Source organism: Amblyomma americanum, chromosome 4, assembly GCF_052857255.1.
Source record: "Amblyomma americanum isolate KBUSLIRL-KWMA chromosome 4, ASM5285725v1, whole genome shotgun sequence".
NCBI lineage: Eukaryota > Metazoa > Arthropoda > Arachnida > Ixodida > Ixodidae > Amblyomma > Amblyomma americanum.
In genome coordinates this window covers 221,093,126-221,117,071 of record NC_135500.1, presented here as the reverse complement: position 1 = coordinate 221,117,071, position 23,946 = coordinate 221,093,126, and the positions used below count along the sequence as shown (strand labels likewise).

At 46.5% G+C, this 23,946-nt stretch overlaps 1 protein-coding gene across 2 annotated transcripts in view; it reads left to right on the top strand.

The window, feature by feature from the left end:
* The window catches only part of Eip78C (Ecdysone-induced protein 78C), a 159,754-nt gene that overhangs the window by 114,187 nt on the left and 21,621 nt on the right, over positions 1–23,946 (top strand). The window contains exons 5-6 of one of the 2 annotated variants that reach the window (XM_077663574.1): positions 2,259–2,456; positions 9,599–9,724. In XM_077663574.1, the coding sequence (XP_077519700.1) occupies positions 2,259–2,456; positions 9,599–9,724 (324 nt within the window). The remainder of the gene's footprint in view (positions 1–2,258; positions 2,457–9,598; positions 9,725–23,946) is intronic. The other variant, XM_077663575.1, reaches the window with a different exon arrangement.

Sequence of the window (23,946 nt, the reverse complement as noted above, 5' to 3'; positions counted from 1 at the left end):
TCATTTCGCCGCAAAAACGCCGAACGAGTCTGAACGCTGATGCCAGTTCAGCAGCTGTGCATGGGCGCATCTCTTCTGGAACACTGTTGTCCTCATTGTCGCTGGAATAGCCTTCTTGGGTGCCAGCTATTCCGGCCACCATTTCCTCATCAGCGAGGTCAGCTACAACCTGAACTTTGCTGTCGGCGTTGATGAAGTCCTCAATGGTAAGTTCCGACGGGACGACTTCGGGAAAATGGGACAAGTCGCGAAATGCGTCCTCCAAGCATTCATCGTCGTCATCAAAAGCTTCAGGACGTTCATCTCCAGCCTTTTCAAGGCCTGCCTTGCCGAAAAAGTTGGTTACCGTGGCCTGTTTTACGTCGTTTCAAATGCCGGTAATCATCTGGATGGCACCGAGCAGGTCAGTCTTAAGATCAGTTCCCATGCGGAGGTTTATGAGAAGCTGTTGAACAAGTCGCCTTCTGTAGCCTACCTAGAAAGCTTTTAGGATACCCTGGTCCATGGGCTGCAGTCTTGCTTTGGGGTTAGGTGGGAGAAACTTCAGTTCAGTGGTATGCAGCTTGCAAGTCGTTTGGTGGGCCGAGCAGTTGTCTAACAGAAGGCATATTTGGTGGCCCAACCTGCCCAACTCAGCGTCCCAAGCCTGCGGCCATTCAACAAAAACTTGGCCTGTCATCCAGGCCTCTCTGTTAAAGCCGTAGTGGACAGGAAGCTGCTTGCTATTTTTGAAGCAGTGCGGTCATGTACTCTTTCCGCTAACAAACGGACGCACCTTGCACAAGCCATCCATGTTTGCAGTAAGCAGAACCATCACACGCACTTTGCTCATTTTCCTGCTGTGACATGAGCGCTCACAGAGATCGAGCATCTTATTCGGCAGCATTTGCCAAAAGAGACCAGACTCGTCTGCATTGAAGACTTCGGCAGGCGAAAACTTTGCAGCAATCTTCGCCCACTCCTCTGAAACCCACTGCTGCATCTCCTGGCTGCTGACAGCCCCACTTTCACCTGAAATGGCTTTTCCCACAATGCCGTGGCAGTTTTTAAACCGAAGCATACAGTGCCTTCTCAACTTTGTCGAAAGCAGAAGGGTGCACACGACATGCTCCTGAGTGACTTTGCTCACCTGCTTTGAACGTGATTTGCTCACCTGCTTTGAGCGGTACTTTTTAACAGCCTACTTGGAGTGCTCCGTGGAATGCCAAATGCATGTGCCACGGAGGACTTCTTTTCGCCATTCTCGGTGCGCCAGATCACCTCAAGCTTTGTTGCGAAGTCCACATTCTCTCTCTTTTTTACGCCCCTTAAGGGCCATAGCTCACTAGATGACAGCAGTTACGCACGCTACAATCGGCACGTTGAAAAAAAGACACACACAAGAAAAATGCGACAGCCCTGCACTGGTTGATGGCGTCGACCGTCGTCAGTCGAATCGAGGAATCAGCGAAGGAATGACAAAGGTACAAAGGGAAATGGAGAGAGGGGGAGAAAACTCAGCAGAAATGCGCCGTTGGTGCTGGTTGTGCCAGTCGTGGGGTGCTGCGGGCGCAACCACCGCGTAGCTCTTTCCAGTTCTCTCGTCTCCCCCACCAGTGAGGAGGCACTGCCTCCACTTACAACCAGTGTTCTCTCTTTCCCGAGGAGGCACGGCTTGCAAACGTTGCCGCTCGCCTCCGTGCCGCACATTGCGCGACCGGAGATGCAAGTGACTTTTGGGAAAGCGCACGTTCCAGGGGCATGGCATCCAACGGCCGGTGAAACTGGAGTTCGATATACTACGCAACTGTCCTATGCTTTTACTTATGTTTTCAAGGGGATAATCTTTGTGTTTGATATAGCCAGTAACTCGAAATATGCGGTTTCGATATATCCGGGTTCGGCTGTATACTGTCAGTACAAGTTTAGCTGCGTATCGCATACAGCTTCACCAAAGAGACAAATGAAAGGCGCTACAATCTGGCCTTGCATGTCGGCACCTCTTGTGCATGCAGGATGATCCACGTTGGCATCTTTACTGATGTATGCATATGGCTCTTCTCAGATATTTTTAAGCATTTCTTAAAGCCTTTACCACTGCATGCATGCACGTCTGAGCGTGTACTCGGAGCTAGAATTTGCGGCCACTCTCAATCGGAGCACTGTCGTAGTATCAGCGGGGCTTAACAGCCGGCAGTCCGAGAACCAGAGGTGTATAGTTCCTTTCTCTTCACTGTTGTGAGTGTGGCTGTGCTTGTTTCTGGGAATGGGGAATGCAGAGCCTGGAAGAGGTTGGGGGCAGTGGTGAGGGGCCAGGCAGTGCACCGCAGCCTGACAGCCCCGAGCAGAGCAAGCTGGGCCTGTGGCAGCAGTTTGCCACCCTGGTGACCCCCTCAGTCCAGAGGGTGGTTGAATTCGCCAAGCGAGTGCCAGGATTCCTTGAGCTCGTTCAAGATGACCAGCTCATCCTCATCAAGGTACAGCAACTCCCAATCATGATCATGGCAGGAGGATTTTGAAATGTTGCTGATGTTGTCCTCTTGGAGGAGCTGCATGGCCAACTCTGTTAGATTAAGGTCAGGCGTGTGGTGCAAAAATGTAAAATGGGCATGCATGTAGAAAGAACGCAGTGCGGGTCATTGCTGATCAGAAGGCACTAAAAGTGGAAAGCAAAGACAGACAGCACTCGTGCACTTTTGAGCAAGCATTGTCAGGTGTTTTTGTAAAACTTGCAGCAGTGGTATTATGTTCACTGTAATGTTTTATAGCTAGTCTTTTTTTTCTGCAAAATAATTGAGATATTTAAAGCTCAGCTGTGTATTACTGATTAAAGGAGTATAGACACCTAACCTTTGGGTTCATGTTTCCTTGTTTGCAATGATGCGTAAGGCATTATTATACAAGGATTATCACCTGGTATTCTCTTACGATTGCTAAATAATATATAATCGCATTTCTCTCTCTTGCAGTTTCGGTTTCAACAGCTGAATGAGGACTGTGACGTCAACATGTGCTTACAGGTCACGTGAGACATGAAAAAACTGCAATGTAATCACTGCTTCTACATTCGTTGCCATTCCGGCTCTTGAGGAAGGCTGGCTTCTGCACTTTAGTGTATTAAAACGATTATATGATGTTTTTCCATGCCTCATGTGACACAAAAGCACTCTTTGATGTCACAGCCATCGTTCGGCTGTTGAAACCGAAGCTGGAACAGCATGGCAGAAAAAATTCAATTATAAATTATTTAGCAGTCGTAGGCGAATATCACATGGTTATTCATGTGTATTAGTGTCTTCCGCATCATTGTAGGGAAGAAAACGTGCCACGAAAATTAGGTGTCTATACTACTTTAAACTGCTCTAAAGTTATATTTAAGCAAATGTGGCTGTGAATGCCACATGTCTTCTTGAAGGCCTTCAAAGTCACAGTAGAGGGTTCTTCACAGGCTAGACCATTGGCTTATTGCCACTGGAGCCACCCATGTGGCACCATTTAATGGGCTGTGAAGTCAATAGACTGTCGGCTTGAGGGTGTGACATAGGTATAAAATAGAGATAACACCTGCGACATTAGGACTGAAGGAGAAGGAATCTCACCTTTTGCCAGATTCCATGCTGTCATAAGTGGTGGGCAGAATGCCATTGTTACTCTGGCTACAGATACCTTTGTAGCCTGGAATGTGTCACACTTTTCTCAGTGCCTGAGCTTCGCCGTCGGTGAACTGTAAATGCCATTAGATCTTTTTTTGTTTTTTTGTGATGGTTTCACTGATGTAGTTCCTTCCGAACTTTTGGTCAAGTCAAAAGTCATGAACTCCAAGTCAATCCAGCGGTGCCATTGGACATAAAATCAACATGAAAGTCTCATTAATTGTTTTTAGTTTGTGTTGCTTTCATGCTTGCATTTGAGTTGGAAGGCTGCATACACACGTCGGAACATTGAGGTGTGTGCAGAACAGTGCATAAATGAGTGCTAAAAAATTTCTTGCCTGTCTTATTGTCTAAAAGTAAGCGTAAGCACGAAATGCCTGCAGGAAAGGCACACCACATTCTAGTATTGGCTGGGCCCTTTGGCTGCTGGACTTGCCACCACCATTACTTCAATGACTTGGCTGCTTTTGAAGCTTGAAGAGCCACTTCCATAGCTACTTCTCTTCCAACTGGACAGTGCATTCGGCGACCCTTGACACTTTTAGTTCTTTATGTGCTGCCGCTGTTCATCTACTTGCACCATGCTCAGCGTCTTCCTCTACTTGATGCACCATTGTCCTCATCTACTCTTTTTGGGCCTTAACAATGCATTAGATCATTGAGGTCGCCTTCTCACCTTTGTGTCTGGGTACATAAAGCTGTCCTTGGCGACATAGGTGACCATTCTCATCTCTTCACTCATCCAGATTCATTGCACGGCCATGTTTGTGAATGCAGAACTGGTGTATGAAAGGTGATAGAGACGATGTTTTGAAACGCAAAGCACGAGAAGCTACCAAGTAGGAAATAAAGCATGAGAGCATACGACAACGGCCAAGTGGTCTGAGGGATGGGGAAATGAAGCTACTCTTTTCGTAACTGGCCACGTCTATGGTAAGGAATAGTTTTTTTTTTTTTTTGTTCAATGTACCATTCAGATGGAAATTTTCAGAATTGTTCAGTGATTGTTCAGCTTCATGTTCAGCTTCATGTTCGGTCTTATGCTTGTGCTCATGTTCAGCCTCATGCTCTTTCAGTGTTCTCCCTCCCCTCAATATATTTATTCTCCCTAACACTTGTGTATATAGGTGCAAAAAGTATGCCCTCAAGAATTGACTTTTGAAAGGCACTAAAATACAGTCGCCGACCGATTTTTCGGACCCTGAAAATGGTCCGAATAATCGAAGTCTGAAAAATCCATGAAGTACAAAAAAATGACTTTACTGAGATGAAATCGGCTCAAAAATGTCAGTGATTTTACCCTGCGGCAAATTTCTCTTGCTGGCAACTATTTGTGCCTGTATTTGTGCCAAAGTTGTGGGTTTCACTATGCGCGCTATTCAGCATGGTCATGGCGTTCAGTTGAATACTTCCCACGCTTCTATGACGGACCGGTGCCATGTTCACAACTCGAGTGTGCTCCACACCGCTCGTCAAACACATCCAAAGACAAGGCAGTTTTCGTTCAAAGCGATGAAACCGCCGGACACAATAGCAAAATGGCGAACGGATGTAACTTCGTGAAGACGGAGCGGCACTCGGTCGACGCGGTTGGAGAAACCCAAGTGATGAATGTGCCCAGGTTCAAACCCAAAAGCGGCAGTTGCGTTTTGATGGAGGCGAAACGTAAAGGCGCCCGTGTGCTATGTGATGATGTCAGTACACGTTAAGGATCCCCAGGCAATCGAAATTATTCTGGAGCCCTCCACTACGGCACCTCTTTCTTCCTTTTTTCTCTCAGTCCCTCCTTTATCCCTTCCCTCCGAGATGTGAGCTAGCTCCTGCACAATTTCCTTCCCCCAGCAACCAATTTTCCACGTATGGGGCAAGCGATAACTGCCCGCGACAATGTCGGCGACAAAAGCAAGTTGACGGCGATGACAATCCAGCTGCCACCTCGAAGTGTCGGATCGCAGAGACCTCTACTGGCAACAGTGAGGTACCGAAAGTATGTCAAGCCATTCCAACTGCAGAGTAAATCCACTTCAATCCAAGATGGCGGCTTTTGCGACGGCGAAAAGCCGATAAGATGGCCGATTTTGGCCTGCAGGCGACTGAAATTAGTCAGCAGGCGACTGAAATTAGTCCGAAATGTCCGTCGCGAATATGTATGCGCTTCTATGGGGTGACTGACGATGCCTCGTCGAAGTCCAAAATATCCTACAAGTCCGAATTATTGGAGTCCGAATTATCTGTCGGCTCGTGTAGGCAACTCCGGCACTTTCTCTACCTCCTTGGATTTTACTGGTGGCGCTCTCTCTGCAGTTTTCCAGTCAGTTTGTGCCAAGTTTCACATTTTCTTCCAATGCAAATGTATTTTAAAATTTCTCATTAAGTCGGGGCGATTTCTGCAGGCAATCTTACGTGTGTGACGGTGCTGGATACGGCCATCAATTTCGCTCTACGTTTGCTGAAGGACAAAATTTCAAGCATGCTTTTAATCATTTCACAAAAATTTTAACTCAAGCTGTCACTTAGTCATCAGTTCAGCCAATCAACGTGCACACGATGGGTTTTGTGACAGTATCTGTGGTGTGATAGGTTGGTCTTTTGGGACGACGTAATTGTTTGCTACAATCCCAGTTCTGGTTTCGATGTCCCGATTCTTGGTCTTTTAAAGTACAGTAGCCGACGGGCAATTTGGACTTGTAGGATATTTCGGACCTCGATGAGGCACCGTCAGTCACCCAATAGAAGCGCATACATATTTGCGACAGATATCTTGGACTTCAAAAGTCCGAAAGTTCGATTTTTTGGACTAATTTCAGTTGCCTGCAGGCCAAAATCGCCCATCTTATCGACTTTTTGCTGGCGCAAAAGCCACCATCTTGGATTGAGGTGGATTTACGCTGCAGTTGGATTGGCTTGACATGATGATGATGATACTGGCTATCCCTTTGTATCGGGAGATCAACGGTACTAAAAACCGGATCAAGCCAAGAAGGTAAAAAAATAAAAATTAAAGAATAAAAACACCTAACACACGCTCATGGCACGTTTTGGTCCCCTGAGCCTTCAAGGAGCGTGACCGTGTCGTGTGGGCCACCAATGTTCCAAACGTCGCTTGGTTCGCTCAACCAGCTTCCATTGCGGTGGCTCGTCGGGTCGGCGAAAACCGAGTGCCATCGCTAGTGCCCCGAGGTTGTTGGATCCGCTGATCGCGTCTGGTGGCATGGGGCCTACTGAGGAATTGTCCTGTGCATCCGAAACCGACGGGTGTAGGCCTGCACATTCCAACACGATGTGCTCGATGGTCTCATCAGCGCCTCCGCAAAGTTCACACCTCGTGTACTTTGCTCGAAGACATCGGGTGCGAAGCACACCACTCCTAGCTTCGCACAACAGTCCACTGCCCTTAGTGTTGTCATATAGGGGCTCTTTTTCGACCTTCGATTTTTCCCTTGTTGGTAAACTGCCAGGGCTGGCTTCTCGCGGGCCGTCTGCTGCCAACGACGCTGCTCCTTGCATCGCACTTGTTCTCGGATCTTTTGCCGTCCGTTGGGTTACTTGAAGTAAGTGGGGGGGGTACCACTCCGTATTTATCCGCCAGACTCTTGGTGCGACGGGCCCACTTGGTGTTGACACACCTCAGGTGGACATACTTGAACACTTCCCGCGCCCAGCGGCCGTCCTGCATTTCGCTAAGACGGCGCTCGTAGCTCAGTTTGGCTACGGCTTCACGTGCCTCAAAGGAAGACCACCCCAGATCACCCTGTACCGCCTCGTTCGGCACACTGCCGTGAGCTCCCATGGCCATTTGTCCCACCTCTCTCTGCCGCGTCTCCAAACCTTGGTGAGTCACAGAGGATAAACAGATGACTGCTTTGCCGAAGGTAAGGCCTGGCACCGCCACTGCCTTCCATAACGATCGGGTGACTTCAAAACGGTTGAAAGCCCATAAGGCGCGTGAGCTCAGGAAAGCCCGTCGTCTGATAGCCTTCGTCCGGAGTTGCTTCTCGAAATCCTGTACATAGTTGCGGCCCGCCGAGATTTCTATTCCCAGGTATCTGTAGGATGGCAACCAAAGGACACTGTTGTTCTGAAGATGCAGGGGTGGGGTCTCTTGTCCACTGTCCTCGGACGCCTCCGGCGGGAACCTGACTGCTGTAGACTTCTTGGCGTTGAAACGGAGCCCGAGGCCATCGCCCTCAGATGAGCATATGTCTAGGAGGCTCTGGAGATCTCCCGTGTTTTCGTACCTCATAGTTGCCAGTAGAGGTCCCTGCGATCTGACACTTCGAGGTGGCTGCCGGATTGTCATCGCCGTCAACTGTTGCCGACGTTGTTGTGGGCAGTTCTCACTTGTCCCATACATTGAAAATTGGTTGTTAAGGGAAGGAGATTGTGTAGGGGCTATCTCACATCTCGGCGGGAAGGGATAAAGGAGGGACTGAGAGAAGAAAGGAAGAAAGGGGTTCCGTAATGGAGGGCTCCAGAATAATTTCGACCACCTGGGGATCTTTAACGTGCACTGACATCACTGACATTCACAGCACACGGGCTTCTTTGCGTTTCGCCTCTATCGAAATGCGGCCACCGCGGTCGGGTTCTAACCCGGGTACTCCGGATCAGTAGCCGAGCGCCCTAACCACTGAGCCACCGCGGCGGGTCTCATATGTTCGCCGTTAGCCGTTTCGTCACTTGGGTTTCTCTGACTGCGTCGACCGAGTGGCGCTCAGTCTTCACAAAGTTACATCCATTCGCCGCTTTGTGATTGCGTCCGGCGGTTCCGCCGCTTTGAACGAAAAGTGCCTTGTCTTTGCGTGTGTTTGACGAGCAGTGTGGTGCACACTCGGGTTATGGACAACATGGCCCCGCCGGGTCCGTCAAATAAGCATGGGAAGTATTCCAACTAAATGCGGTGACCTCGCTGTCTAAATTGTACAGTGAAAGCACAACTTTGCGCAAATACAAGCGCAAATCGTCGCCAGCAAGAGAAATTTTCCGCAAGGTAAAATCAGTGACATTTTTAAGTCGATTTCATCTCAATAAAGTGATTTTTTTGTACTTCACTTCGGTCCCTTCGAGTCCGAAAAATCGGTCGGCGACTGTGCTTCTGCTCGGGGTATTTTGAAAAGTTTTTTGTACTAGAGGGAGGGGACTCTAAGAAATATAGTGTAATTATTAACTCAGAATCTCCAAAAAACTCCCGGAGTTGCCCTCCAGCGGACTTGTCGTAAGCCAACTGTCATTCCTGGTTCATGATGAGTACAGCTTGTTCTGGCACACTGTGTGCGAGTGAAAGCATTTTCTTTGTCTTCTGACAGACGGTAGCATGAGTACTAAGTGACCATTTTGGTTCCATTTTTGCAGTCTTGTCAGGGAGGGGTTTAAGGGACTATCCATCTAGCAGGAATCTATTTTTGAAAGAGTACACTTGTTGCTCATACCTGCAGAATGGTTGCTAATGGAATTTTACTAAAGTGTTTCTTTTATATTCCTTTGACGTTACATGCACGCATGAATATATGCTGATGCTACTTTCAGCAAGAGGCAGCATAGGGTTATCTCATCACCCACAAGCAGAGTGTGGAGGATTGCTAAAGGGATGAAAGTAATTGCTATAAAAATTTTTCTTATGATTAGTATGTTCCTGGGTGACACAGTTCCCTGGCTACTACGTTCAAAATTTTGACAAATTCAAGGCATCAAGCTGTGTTGCTGCACCCACTTGGCATTTTTGAAAAGTGACATTGCTGCTAATGGTTATTCCTTTAGTTTCACAGGATGCGTGCATTTTTTTCCTGCACAGATTGAAGCTTATGTGCAGTGGACTTTTTTTGCTATCTACTTTTTCTTCGTATTTTAAAAATTGTTGTCCATTATACAGTTGCGTGATATCCTTGCAGCTTCTTAGAGGAAGTTGAAGCACCCTGTGAGCATGGCAAGTGTGTCCCTTGACAAGAGTTCTGTATTTGTGCTTGCAGGCCGGCTTCTTTGAAGTGTGGCTGGTGCATGTGTCTCGGGGAGTGCTGGTTGGTGTTCCTCACGACACGCTCACCTTCAGTGACGGCACCTACCTCATTCGGCAGCAGCTTGAACTCATGTTTGACGTAAGTGCTGTAGCAGTTATCCACAGGTGGCTGCTTTTGGCAGTGGGCAGGGGCTTTAACCCCACATTGTGCAGACTAAATGTGTTAGCCCTGGCCAAGCTGCCCATGCACCATTAAAACCAATCAACATCACATTTGGCGACATTATCTCCTTGGTGCTAATTAGCATGCGTTTGTGTCACTTTTTTGGGCGTTTGATGGTTTGATATTTTTGATGACATGCACTCTCAGACTGTGCCTCCAGTGCCACCCACCAGTAGGATGCGATGAATTAGTGTACTTGCATAATTTTCACACTTTTTTTTCTTTAAACTATCGCTTCAAAAAGGGGGTGCGAAATTACCCAGAGATCTCACGAGCACGTCTTAAAAAATAAAAAAGTGACAATAGTTGGTTTGTGCTCAAATTTCAATGCACATTATATTTTATTTACGGTTTTTGAACCTAGGCCACTAGTTTTTTAAAAACACAAGACATGAAACTCTTAAGGTCGGCTTAGATTCGAGGATTTTGTCGTTATGTTCTAAAATACGATGACAATGCATAAAAATGAAAAGTAGCATGCAGGTGGTGCCCCCACGAAATTCCAACAGAAGAAAGCACTGTAGCCACTACTATCCATAGCCGATGCCGATAAAAGCACACACGAGCACTGGCTTACGTTGCTTTCTCTTCGTGTGGTGGTGTGGGCATGTTCCGCACCAGTACAAGTTTTGCACACATGCCTTTTCACTGACATCATGGCACCAAGCAGATGGTGTCGTTATAGTGCCAGCTTCAAGCGAAAAGTTGTGCCCACTGCAAAGCAGTCTTGAAACCTGCAAGCCAGTTGGGAATTCGGCATGGACGAAAAGAATGTTCACCACTGGAGGGGGCAGCGTGATGAACTTTCTGCTTGCACTGCAACTGGGAATGCCTTCACGGACCCAAAGAAAGGAAATGCCGTTTGCTTGTTGTCCCTGCTGTTGTTCTCAATTGTTTTTTCGGCCTGCATACATTCGAGGAAAGTTTTTTTAATTTATTTATTTGGCTTTCAACTTTTGGGTGTCGGCTTAGAATCGAGGCTGGCCTAGATTCAAGTAAATACGGTATTTATATTTTCACATACTGCAGCCATGATAGGGCTACAGCATGAGTGGAAAATACAATACAATGCAAGAACATAAAAAAATATACAGCAATAAAGAAATGCAGCATCAAAAGTTAAGAACAGTGATGTTGAAGCACAGATGGGAGGCAACGTTTGGTACATGGCAGAGAATTCCAAAGTTCTCCGGTTTGCAGAAAAAAAAATTGAAAGTGTTGAATTTGAAAGTGTTTGTACATGCATAAAAAGATGTAATGTTAACTGCATGATTTTGTCCTACTAGACGAAAATTTAGCAAAGGTGATATATTTGTTACTGAAGAAGCAACATATATTAGTGTGGGCAGAGAAAAAAAGAAGAAAAGCAACGGTATGAATGAATGATACCATGAAAACATTTTTAAGAGTTGACGTATCGCTGTTAAGCGAAAGATGTTAGGTTAAATGAAGACATGGCTGACAACAGCCAGAACTAGTAATCATAATGGTGGTAGATAAATCTAGTGGCTTTCCTTTGAACGGCCTTAACTCTACTTCATACTGCTTTTAAGGATTCCAGATAATACTAGCACAGCCAAGTATAGGGTGAAATTGTTTTATATAATAGTAATTTAGTGTCTCACTGAGAATTAGCCAACTTACAGTGCAGATAATAACTTAGTTATTGTAGAGCTTTAGTCGTAATGGAATCTGTGTGCTTCTACCAGGACAGGTTAGTGGTGAAAGTCAGGCCAAGATGTATGCCGGGTGTACCAGCGTACACTTTAACATATTTTCGAAAATAGGTTTTTGGGGTAAAAATTTGGCTTTTACGGCATAGCATTACCAGTGTTGGCAGACACCAGAAAACAGGTGAATCATCTTAATTAGTAAGCTGGTTAATTATTTTTTAATAATTAACATTTTATCTAGTAGTAAGGCACCTAGCTGCAATTATAGATTTGTAGCCAGGCGTTAGTAATAGCCATATCAGTTTTAGAATTTCGAAAATGCGATTGCCCTCGCCGTTGTGGCTCAACAAAATTGGGCTGCATCGTGTGAAAATACATGCGCTTTCAAAAGAATGCAGGCAAAGCAACCCCTCCAGTGCATGTAACTAGTAGAAAAATCCTAATTTTGTCGAGCCACAGTGCCAAGGGTAATTGCGCTTTTGAAATTCTAAAAACTGATATATATGACTATTACTAACGACCAGCCACAAATCTCTAATTGCAACTAGCTGCCTAACTCTATCAGTTAAATAGTTAATCATTAAAAATAAATAAAAAATAATAAACTATGCCACAAAAGCCATAGTTTTACCCCCAAAACTCTCATTTTTGAAAATTTTTGAAAGTGTTCGCTGAAACACCCGGTATGTTCAAAGCACGTTGAAGGGGATTATCATTTTACATGGCTGGGAATTTGCTGCCGAACACGGTAAGCGTGCGGCGGGCAGGAAATTCGACGTAGCCGTGAAGTGCGTCCGACGATGGTGCAACCAAAAGGATGCATTGAGGAACACAAGCTGCAAAAAGCGCGCTTTCCGAGGCAAGCCGTGCAAGTTCCCCTACTGGAAGAAGAGTGGCTCTGCTAAATGATGGAAGCGCAGAACAATGGCTACGCGTTGACAGCAGACGTGTTGCACGACTTTTTGTGGGTTGAGCGAGCACCAGAGCACAGCACCAGCTCGGAGTCGCAATACTCGGCGAGTGACAACTGAGCGTAGAATAAGTGCCGCTCATTTACTGATTGGTGTGTTTTTACTTAAAAAATTTATTTTTTTTCCATACATCGCGTGTATGGGCCGCACCCCAAAAATTGGCCCTCAAATATGGAAAAAAAAGTGCGGCCCTTACACACGTTTATACGGTAGTAAAATCAGGAGGGACCAAGGATCAATCCTTGAAGGATGCCTGGGGACACATCTACCACCAAAGTATTTACAGTCGAAACCTGCATTAACGAAATCGCCGGGGGCAGCAAAAAAGTTCGCTTTCGCGAGAATTTCATTGCCACTAAAATGAGACAGAAAAGGTAGAAAACAACCTGCAAAAAGAAAATTTAATGCCAAAAGTCGGTTAGCTTGGTTTGCCGAGCTTTACCTTGCAGCAACTTTATAGTTCTACTTTCACATTGCAAGAAGTGATCCATTGCCACGTTGTCGTCGTATGGGCCTAATACTCACCTGTCCAAAAACGGCACTTCGGCTGTCGGCACCCTCAGCACTGCTCTTGGGCTCGCCCGCTTGTCAAGCATTTGCATCCTCTCTAGATTTGTACGCTTTAATTCCTTGGCCTGTAATACATGGCGGCGCCCAGCTCACCCGCTTCGGAATAAATACATGTCACCGCTGGATTCTCTTGCTCGATAGCTCGTTCAAATGGTAGTGGTTCACTTTTATTTCACCTACTCTTGCCCACACGTGCCAGTGTAAGCGATAACTATCCCGTTTTTCAGATAATTTGGCGATTTTCAAAGCTCCTTGGCCTAACTAAATGCGGTGTGTTTTCCTCGTAGCAACGACACCTGGCGAAGCAGTTTTCTAGCTTTTAGTGAGTTCTTACATTTTCTTCAGTTTGCATGGTTTTTCTCCTTGGAACAAAAAAAGGCTCACAATGCACTCACCCTAGTTATCAGTAATCACGGATGAAAATTTCTTCAACCGAGCGCTGACGTGCTTTGACGTTTTGTTGCTAGATGGCGGTACTGTTTATGCGTGCGCCTGAGGGACGCTACAGCACGGCCAACTAAAAGTGTCGTGTTTACACTATTCACAACGTACGCAACGCAGCGAGAGATGCGTACACCCCAACTAAAAGTGTCTACTGTTTCACTACCGCGGAAATATGGACGATTTGGAGTGTACGGAAATTTTTTTTTTTTTTTCACAAGAAGGAACAAACCCAGCGCATATTGCAACACATGAAATTGTAGCTTATTACACTTCTGAATGAAACAAACAGCAGAGTCGTGTGTGCAAAAGTACTTATACATTTATTAGTTGAATCTGGCAAAAACATGGAAAAAGTGTACCGAAAAAACAAATTACTGGCTGCACTAAGCGCAAACTTGATTAGAGGAAAACTGGAATATATAAACTGGCTCACATGTTTATAGCTATCATTCTTCCAAGTTTCAGCTCTGAGGAAAAATTATTGCATTTTCCGCAGCCGGTCAAGTTGCCGGTCATCACTTGTGCCACTATGAAAAGCAAGCACATGAAGATGTGAATCAGAGGTAGACTTGACAGGTGCTACTCATAACGTTTGATCTCTGTTCATGTTTTGTTCTCTGATAGTAGAGATTGCAGTTCCTACTTTTCTCAATTTTTTTTCCCGGTTGGTGACGAAGGGATTCTATTGGAGGATTGGAGGCGTGGACTGCAGTACATGATTTAGAGAAAACCTAGCGCAAAAACATGCAACCATAAAGACAGAACAGACGAGACACAAGCGCTAACTCACATTTCTCTAAATCAAGTATGCACCAACTAGCCCAAAAAGAGGTGTTAATGCAGACTGCAGTACAATCTCATTGATACGATTCTTACAGGCACCGAAAATAAAAACGTATTATAAGAAAATCGTATTATCCAAAACAGGCTCCAAAAGATAGTGAATAATGCATACTTGGCACAGAACTTGCTTTTATTAAAGCACTTATAAATAATCCGTCACTTTGCGCTGCACTTTTTGTTTTTTGATGTCCTGCAGGAAGTTTTTTTGGAACTCGTAGATACGAGTAGCAGTTTCATCACTGAGCTCCGCAGATGCGACAAAGCCACTAAACGCGTCCAATGCTTCGAGTGCACTGTCAGTATTTAAGGGGAGACGCGGGTCGAAAAACGGCGATTTTAAAGGGGCTGCGAAACACCGCTTGAACGGATGCCGGTTACGCTTCAATTGGATTCTTTATGTCACACAGATGCTGACTCAAAAAGAATTACGAGAATCGATGCATAGAAACGGGAGTTATTCAACGAAGAAATTTCAAAATACAAGCAAACAAAATGCTGCCCTCAACTCGATTTTCGCGCAGCTTCCCATTCCCATTTCACTCTCCCAACGACGGCACACAGGGCAACCAATCAAAACTGCCCATCTTAGCACGTGGCGGAAGTTTGCACTCCATGGTTGCCTGTTCTCTGTAACTCGTTCATGCCAAGGCTGGCAGCTCCGTTTGCTTGGTTACAACAACCATGTGAACGCTCAGCTGACCCAGCGATGCTTCATCGTCACGTCGACGGCGCAGAAGGGAACACTGATCAGTGACGTTCTCTTACTTATTTATCCGAACTCGAGCGCAAGATACTGCGACGCTGGGACAGCCTGCGTAAAATATCAGACACATTTAGCATAGCGCGTACTGCTACTGCTTATCGCCAACCATCGCTCGTCCCTCCTAGCGCGCTGGTTGGTCACGGCGAGCAAGGACCGCGCGCCGTTGACGGGAACGTGGCGCCACCTGGTGCCGCCGTCCGGTAATCCTCCATAAGCTGACAATGCGCGCTGCCTGCTAAATGTGAAACAAACACATCCTTCCTTGGGACCCAAAACGAACGCCTATAGAGTGCAATCGCTCGACCGGATCGATTCCGCAAAGCCGCTCTCAGATACATAGTGTTGCAAATGGGTCGCAAGCCCCAAGGGTAGCGTTGGCCTGGCGGCCTGGCGGCCTGGGGGTCCTGGCAAAGGATGAGTCGACTGCCAACAGAACAACTTGTTTATTCTAGCATCGCAAAAGAGCAGCCGGTCAGGTCGACCGAAGTGGAGAAACGGGCGACCACGTTACTCGACGGAAGAAATCGAAGACTCTCTTTGGCGTCCGGGGCAGCTGCCTTTATACCCTCGGAGTCGAGGGCAAGAAGGAACGGCTCAGGATGAGGCGCACGAGACGGCGACGCACGGACACGTTGAGACGTGACGTGACGCGTCCGCCGGGCCGGCGCCGATCAGACCTCCTCGCCTCCCAGTTGGGGAGCTCCTCTCCCCGGCTGCCGCGCTTTGACAAGCGTGGGCACCAACATGCACACGCACACACGAAGACACGTGGCATTGAAACCTGCCTGGAAGCGCTTGGCGGGAGGCGTTGCGGCAGCGCTGAACGGGCCAAAATGACCGCCACTTTGAACGAAGCCCCGGCGTCCGTTTCATCCGCGCCGGCTATACCGCGCGTCGTAGGCGAAACGTAACAATAGAGAGTAGCCATAAGTGTTCAGTGCTAGGTCTTGGGATGTTTACAGAGAGGCGCCAAGTCCTTCGATGCAAAAAGTAGCCAGTGCCTCTGGTGGCGTGTTTATGTTTTACTTGATTTACAGTGCTTTTATCTAGGGCAAACAAGCTGGTTTTGTTAAAGTAATATAAAACACAAAAACTTGACAAAACGTATCTCCTGTTATTAACCCAATTTGCAGTATATTTACTATTTGTCCAATCATAAAGCTCGCCCTCCGTGATGTCATATCCACTGCTAAAAGCTACCACTTATTGTGACACCATCAGCGCCACGAATTCGTTTTTGAGAGCTAATTAAAATATTAAAAAACGCAGTATACGCGGTATGACCGATGCTAATAGCATCACTATAACTCATTCTATGCAACCAACAGGTAAAACAATGCACTGAAAATGTGTTTCAGAGCCCTTTTAAGTAAAAAAATAACTTGTGTTTTTGACTGCTTTAGTAAACTTGAGCATTCCTCTTTCATGTATGCAAAAATCAGAGCCATAATTGATCTGCAAATTATCGAAAACCCCTGTTAAAGTACTCGCGGTGGCTAGAAAAGGTGCAGATTGGACCCATTTTTAAGCGCGTGAGGCGTCAAATCGCGGAATCGTACTGCGCTGGGCTTGCGTGAGGAGCTAGGCCTATGCTTTTTCTCCCGGAGGCGGGCTTTGCCGCTGCGCAAACTGCCAAGAAATAATAATAAAAGCAGCATTTTCCACCGCCAAAACCGAGCGCTTCCACAGCACGTGGTACGATCGTGGCCACGCCATTGGCTCCTAGCTCATGAAGTGTCATTGCGGCGTCTGCTCTTCTGCGACACGCACCTCTCGCTACATGCTCCGCAAGCTATTCCAAATATTTCTGCTTTTCGTTAGTATGGATGCCGAGAAGAAACGTATCAAGTTTCGGACGAAGCATAAATTCAAGGGAACTCACAGGAAAGAAGCAGCGTGCGATGGAGATGTCCGCGGCAGCTAAGCCTAACCTCGGCCGAGGCGACGCTTCTGACGCTTTGGAGCCGGCTGGATGTTCGAACTTCATCAGAAGCGTTGACAGTTTCTTTAGCGCATCGGAAAAGAAGATAAGATTCTTCGAAAATGGAGTTAGGGGTGGTGAAGAGTCAGCGAGTGCTTTTGCGAGATCGGCGCCGTGAATGACCTTGTGAGTGGCGCAGCATGCCCGGAGTGCGGACGATGCGAGCTTACGATCGACGAGCTGGCTGGGAAGCGGAAAGGCCTCGCGTCGTTTCTGGAGTTGTGTTGCAACAATGAAGCATGTCCCACATCTGTTGTTTCGTCGACGTATTCATCGCGGCGTGTTACTCCGGCGGGCGACTACAACGGTGAAGCGCGTCCATCTGCCAGCGCTAGCGATAGCTTTGCCGTGAACGTCAAGGCCGTGGTTGCGGCGTGCGCTGTTGGAGCAGGACACAACCAACTCGTCCGATTTTGCACAATTCTTGGATTACCCAAACCGAGAACTCCTCACTCTGGGAAAGAATTGTGACGAAACGCAGAATTTCAAGAATGTCCACAAAGCAGACAGCTGAGGCAAGGGCCCATCGCTGCCATCTAGCCAAGAAGACTTGTCTTCAAGATGCTGCTAAGAAAAGCTCTGAGGGACCAACATATGGGGCAGGCCTATTCTAAAGCTGTATGCTCTAGGAGAATGCTCTGGCCTGTATTGTCTCCAATTTTCATGCAAATATACTTAGTAGAACAGTAGTAAACAACATTTGCAACTTTCAATCGCGTTTTTCTCAATTTCTTATTTTGGACCGAAAATGGCTATTGGATGCGACCTTTTGTGTACTCGTTGTACTCGGATCAAGACGAAATTTAAAATTTAGCACGCATAATCTTTAAGGTATGTAGAATGCAAGTATCTAGGTTTCAATACAATTGGTAATGTTCATAAGTATGAAAGGTCCCAAAATATTTATGTGCTGGCTTCTGAAAAGGAAGCATGAGCTTAAATTCCAGTAAAATGGTGCATGACATAGGTGCACCATTTCCTTGCTTATTTGCACTTAGTGGAGTATTAGGAACAAGAAAAACTATATTACACTGCTTTCTCGTGCTCACTGGCATGTCCAGCAGGTGTCTTAGCAAGCACAGTTTTTCACGTGTGCATGGTACTTGGAACATGAAAGCATCAAGCTATCTTGGAAATAAGAACAGATTTGGAAAGAGGAGATCAATCTCTATAACTGGTGCAATTTTCATTTATCTGGCATCAATATTAAAGAAAAAATGTTTCCGAGGAGCGTCTCCACTCTTTGCCACCGAAAATCGGCCCAAAAATCAGATTTTCAATCTTTTATTTTCATGTTCCTCGCACCATTCCGCATCTGTATGCAAATTTTCATCATTATACCCCACGTAACTAAGAAGTTATAGCGATTTAAAAATGCAGTGCCACACCCACTGCTCTTTAAATTGTGGACAAACGACACCCAATTTCGATCGCCTGGCGCATCGAAACTACGTGCTCTACCGCGGCCATTTTGGTCTCGTTCGAAAGCGCAGGCTTTCGGCTTAGTTCTTCTTTCGAGCAGCAACCTTGTACATGCCGCCTTCGCCAAAAAAAACGCAAGAAAAAATAAATAGCGGCATGCGCTGCTATTGGCCGGTTTAGGCACGTGATCAAAATGGCGTCGTCTGGTTGGTTCCAGCAAACTAGCCATGGAAAGCGGACGCCTGGCGACGCCATTTTGTCTCTCTGCCGACCACGCTAGTGCAACGCGAGAGCCATGCCAGGAGACGCGAAGAAGTACCGCTCTGTGCACAAGTTCGGGCGAAAGCGTGCAAAAGGAAAAAAATGTGTTAATGACGCGACATTGTTGCATACTGTGCAACAAGCAAGCGCCAGTGGTACGGGATTGCGTGACGGTCACGTTGCGGGCGGCGACGCTTCTCCGTTTCCGCTGGATAACAGCGGTGTTCTTCGTGCCGATTGTAGTCGCGTACGAATTGACACCGCGCCTGTCACTAACAGTGACATAACTCAAGCGAGTGCCCGTGAGCAGTCTACACTTGATCGACTGGAATCGACGCCGGCGACGGCACGAAAGACAGCGCTGTTCACCGATGCAAGTGGTGCGTCCGCAGGATCAGACGCAGACGGAACAGCCTCCTATGCAATAATTGACCTCAGCGTTGCGAACGTCCTCTTGGATGCCCTGCGGTGCAAAACGTGTCGCGGATGCGTGAGGTTGATTACCAGCGACCAGAGCTATGAAACTGATCGTGCTATGTGACAACTGTGGTGAGATTGCGGCCGAGTGGAACTCGCGGAGGGTTGACGGTGAGGAAATGTGCAATCCTTTCGAGCTCAATATTCTTGCTAGTTGAGCAATGCTGTCGACCGGTAACGCCCAGACAGCAGTGAACGATATCTTTTCGTCGATGGGATTGTCGCGGAGTGGCATGCACAGCCAGATGTTTCAACGGCACTTGAAAAACACACTGCAACCTGCTGCTACTCGAGCAGCCGCGGCAGCTATGGCACAGGCCGCGCAGGCAGTATTATCCAAACCCATGTGGAAATATGGTCGTATTAGCCATACAAAAATGCATTATCTCTATAGGGCATCGAAGAAAAAAACGTATTATGGCGAAAAACGTATTTACCGGAATCGTATCAACAAGACTTCACTGTACTTCTACTTCATACATACTCTAAGATTTGTTGTGCTTCTTAAAGCCAGCTGACCAAATTTGGCATTTCGGGCAAGCTCTGGAACATCAGGATCAATGAACTTGCGGAAGCTCACAGCAATCTGGCGGCACAGCACGAATTTGGAGTATCCGAAAAGAGCATTCAGTACTGGCGGAGGCAGAAGCTGCGTATTACAACTTGAATCAACCAGAAGAAAACATTTCATGGGCGGACTGCAGCGTATCCAGAATTGGAAGGAAAGGTTGCGCTGCGTTGAAGATCGCGCGTGCCTCTAGACTCACGAGGCAGCATTTCAAGGGCTCGCCATCCTGGGTGTGGCTATTCATGAAGAGGAAGGGCTTTGCTCTACGGCGCCGTAACTTTGTGTGCCAGAAACAAACACATGGGTCGATGGGCACGCGATACTGTTACAAAATTGGCCGGGTGTACATATGAGCAGCATTTAAATGAAAATAAATACTGTCACCATTGTGCAACCTGTTGAGTCGCATTTGTTTCAAGGTAAGGGTGTTTTTCGGTACTTTTTCCACTGAAAAAGATTTTTTCATTTTTAGAATTGGTTGGTTAGGGGGTAAACCTATGTTCCGGTCCGACCTATAGTCAGGTTTTTACGGCAGTAATTGAAGTCTTCAATTACAGTCGCCAGTTCACATCATACTTTGTTCTGTTGGCAGAAACCGAGTTTAAATTTGATTTGTAATTGTTTTCCCTCATTGTTTTCAAAAAAAGTGTTCATTGGAACTAAAGCATCGATTCAATAAATCTAAAATGATAGTCGGGCCAAAACTCTTGAAAGTCCACTGGAGTCTCTCTTTAGCCCTTTGACGCTAAAATTTTTTCTTGCAAAACGTGTCGTGGAAAACGTGTCGCGGATGCGTGAGGTTGATTACCAGTGACCAGAGCTATGAAACTGATCGTGCTATGTGACAACTGTGGTGAGATTGCGGCCGAGTGGAACTTGCGTAGGGTTGACGGTGAGAAAAAGTGCAATCCTTTCGAGCTCAATATTCTTGCTAGTCGAGCAATGCTGTCGATCGGTAACGCCCAGACAGCAGTGAACGATATCTTTTCGTCGATGGGATTGTCGCGGAGTGGCATGCACAGCAAGACGTTTCAACGGCACTTGAAAAACACGCCGCAACCTGCTGCTACTCAAGCAGCCGCGGCAGCTATGGCACAGGCCGCGCAGGCAGTGGCGAAGGTATATGACGACCTGTGTTTTGGACACAGGGGGAACATTGCCGTGTGTTACGACGGCACATGGATGACACATAACTAGCAAAGGTACATCGAAAATCGGCCACGAGCGCTAGGAGAGTTGCGACTACTGCAGGTACTGTCGGACCCCACTAGGACACTTTTGCTGCCTCCTGGCGCGAAAATCGAAGCCGTGCTAGATTCACAGACGTTTCGACGATCGTATTATCCAAACCCATGTGGAAATATGATCGTATTAGCCATACAAAAATGCATTACCTCTATAGGGCATCGAAAAAAAAACGTATTATGGCGAAAAACGTATTTAGCGGAATCGTATCAACAAGATTTCACTGTACTTCTACTTCATACATACTCTAAGATTTGTTGTGCTTCTTAAAGCCAGCTGACCAGATTTGGCATTTCGGGCAAGCTCTGGAACATCAGGATCGATGAACTTTAATTTATGTGGTTCAAAAGCCAGGACACTTCCTCAAGTCTTGCCAATAGACGCAGCCGCCACTGAATCCTCCGTGTCCGCTACGTGCAGAAAAACAAGCAAAGCGAAAAACTGATTTCGGCAAATGTTGTTTGACGGCTGAAGGCCAGAATAGATGATTCCTGTATTCCAATAGAGATATAGTCGCGGCAGGTCAACAATTCCCATGTGTATGAATATTCCAATGAACATGTCCAACGGATTCACCTCTTCCCTTGAGCCGTCATGCCGAACGTGTTAGCCTGTCCGAAAACTTCATCTCACTATACTTATTAGTGTTTTCGTACAGTCTTCATCATCTCCGCCGTGAAGAAGAAGCGGAAAGGTCGAGCGAATCTCCGAACGCCACTCCGCAGCGATGCGCCGACGTGGACACCTGGCCGTCGGCTCGGTTGAGAAAACTCGACGCGACCTTGAGCACTTGGCAAGCTGTCTTGGCCATATGTTGTGAAGGCTGTGAAGCACAAAAATAAACCACTTTCATCAGTTACAAACCGCATGCACTGCAAAAAACACACGGCGAACAAAAACAAAACTTATGTGCGAATACACGCTGATGTTCCTGGCCCTTGAGATGCAGTCTCGCTCTCGGAACTGAAATCCGTCGTTTGTACATTGTTGTCTAACTTATCCCCGCTTTGTTGTAAAAACCGGAACTGACACCAGCTGAAGCACTCTGTGCTGGATTTCGATTTCGAGGAGCAGGCGGCGGCGCGGACGCCATGTTCGCCGGCTGACGCCGCTGCGGCCGTTCAAAGTTTTTTTTCACGGCGCCCCCTCAGGCTCTAAACTGAAAACAAAAGCTGTAATTATGAGCTTGGTTCCATAGAAACAACCTAGATGGCGCAGCGTGTTCGCAAGCGCCGAAATGAATTTTCGGCGGCTTGTTCAAAACGTCGGTCATGTATGCCCAGTCCGTTATGACGCGGTAGTGGAAGAGTTAAAATGACGTTTGCTGTAGAGTTGAGGCGGACACGCGCTGGGAAACCAAAATTTAGTTTTTTTCGCTATTCACGATGGAACCAAACAAGACGATGGACGATGGAACCAAACAAGATATACTATAGAATGAAGGGTCAGAATTCCAAATGCACACATTGTTCAAAATCTTCTGGAAACATTTCGCGAGCCTTTTAAAGATCCCCAGGTGGTCAAAATTATTCCGGAGCCCTCCACTATCACATGTCTTTCTTCCTTTTGTCTCTCACTCCCGCATTTATTCCTTCTCTTAAGGCAGGGTGCAGGTGTCCACTGAGATGTGAAATAGATACTGCGCCATTTCCTTTCTTCAAGAACCAGTATTCACGTTTCCTTCCTAAAGCAGCTTGTGGGTAGCAGTGCGATTGGCGAGGGGTATGCTACTGCTCTGGAGAGCCTGGAAAGCGCCTCAAGAAGGTCTAGTTTTAATAACAGGTGTGCGTAACGGAATTACATGGATATAACTAACGCAACCTGCGTGACTGTCAGGTTTGTTATAAGTGGGCTTGACTGTAACTCAAATTGGCATATTTGGACCGTAATTAAAAAAAATTGATGACGGTTCAACATTGCTAAGCACGAAATATTGAGCAAAAGCGGGTTTTTGCAGGTGGACACCACCGCCATCTGTTGTTGCTGCAAAGGCCAAGGCACGCTATCCATCTTGGAGCAGACCGAGTTGCCCCGGGCTAGTCACGCTTGTTTTAAAACCTTAGCCATGTTACTCATCTGCTCTAAATCATCTGCTCTAAATCAACTTTTTAATTCTCATTGCCAATTTACCTAAATAACACCGGCAGGCTATTGCTCAAGTGCGGTGTTTCTGCAGCAACGTTTTAGCAGTATAGCAGGCTTGAACGCTTAGACAGTCAGCTGCCACAGTGACTTCTGCACACTGCAATGGTGTAAAAAAGCAAAGCATCTGAAAACAATGTGGAAGAGATCTCGGACCGGATGCATTGCAAAGTTTCTTCTGCGCTAAAGGCAGTGCAAATGCGGACTGAATTCTGGGACCACATAAAAAGGAGCCATTCAAACCATGTACTAAGAGATGCTAATCAACATTTTTGTGAAGTGAATTTACCAATATCCTTGTGCCTTACTAAGCTCTTACATTTTTCAAAATTGGGAGGTTTTGGCCATACGTTTTTTTCCCTGCTTAAAAAAAACAAAAGGTATCAAATAGGTTTTACTGTATTATTGCTTGCTAGCAGAACGGGGTAAATAGTGGAATTCATGGCTTTTTAAACCAGTTTTTCAGAGCAAAGTGATATTTTTGGTTTTCACAGGTTGTTCGATTATCCGGACAATTTTTTGAGTTCCACTGAGACTGAAAAATTGGTGGAGCTTACCGAGTGCTCCGTGAATTTTACGGTTGTGACATTGTAGTGTTCGTAACACATGTGCATAGATAACTGGCGTAAAGGGGGCAAGGGAAGGGGAGAATGTTTTCTACTGCAAGACATGCATTTGGGTTTGTCATCAGTTCCCTTTGGAGAAATGCTTTGAGATTTGCCACAGTTTGTCAGCGTCTTCTGGAGTTTCATATTGCAAGATTAATATAGAAATCAAT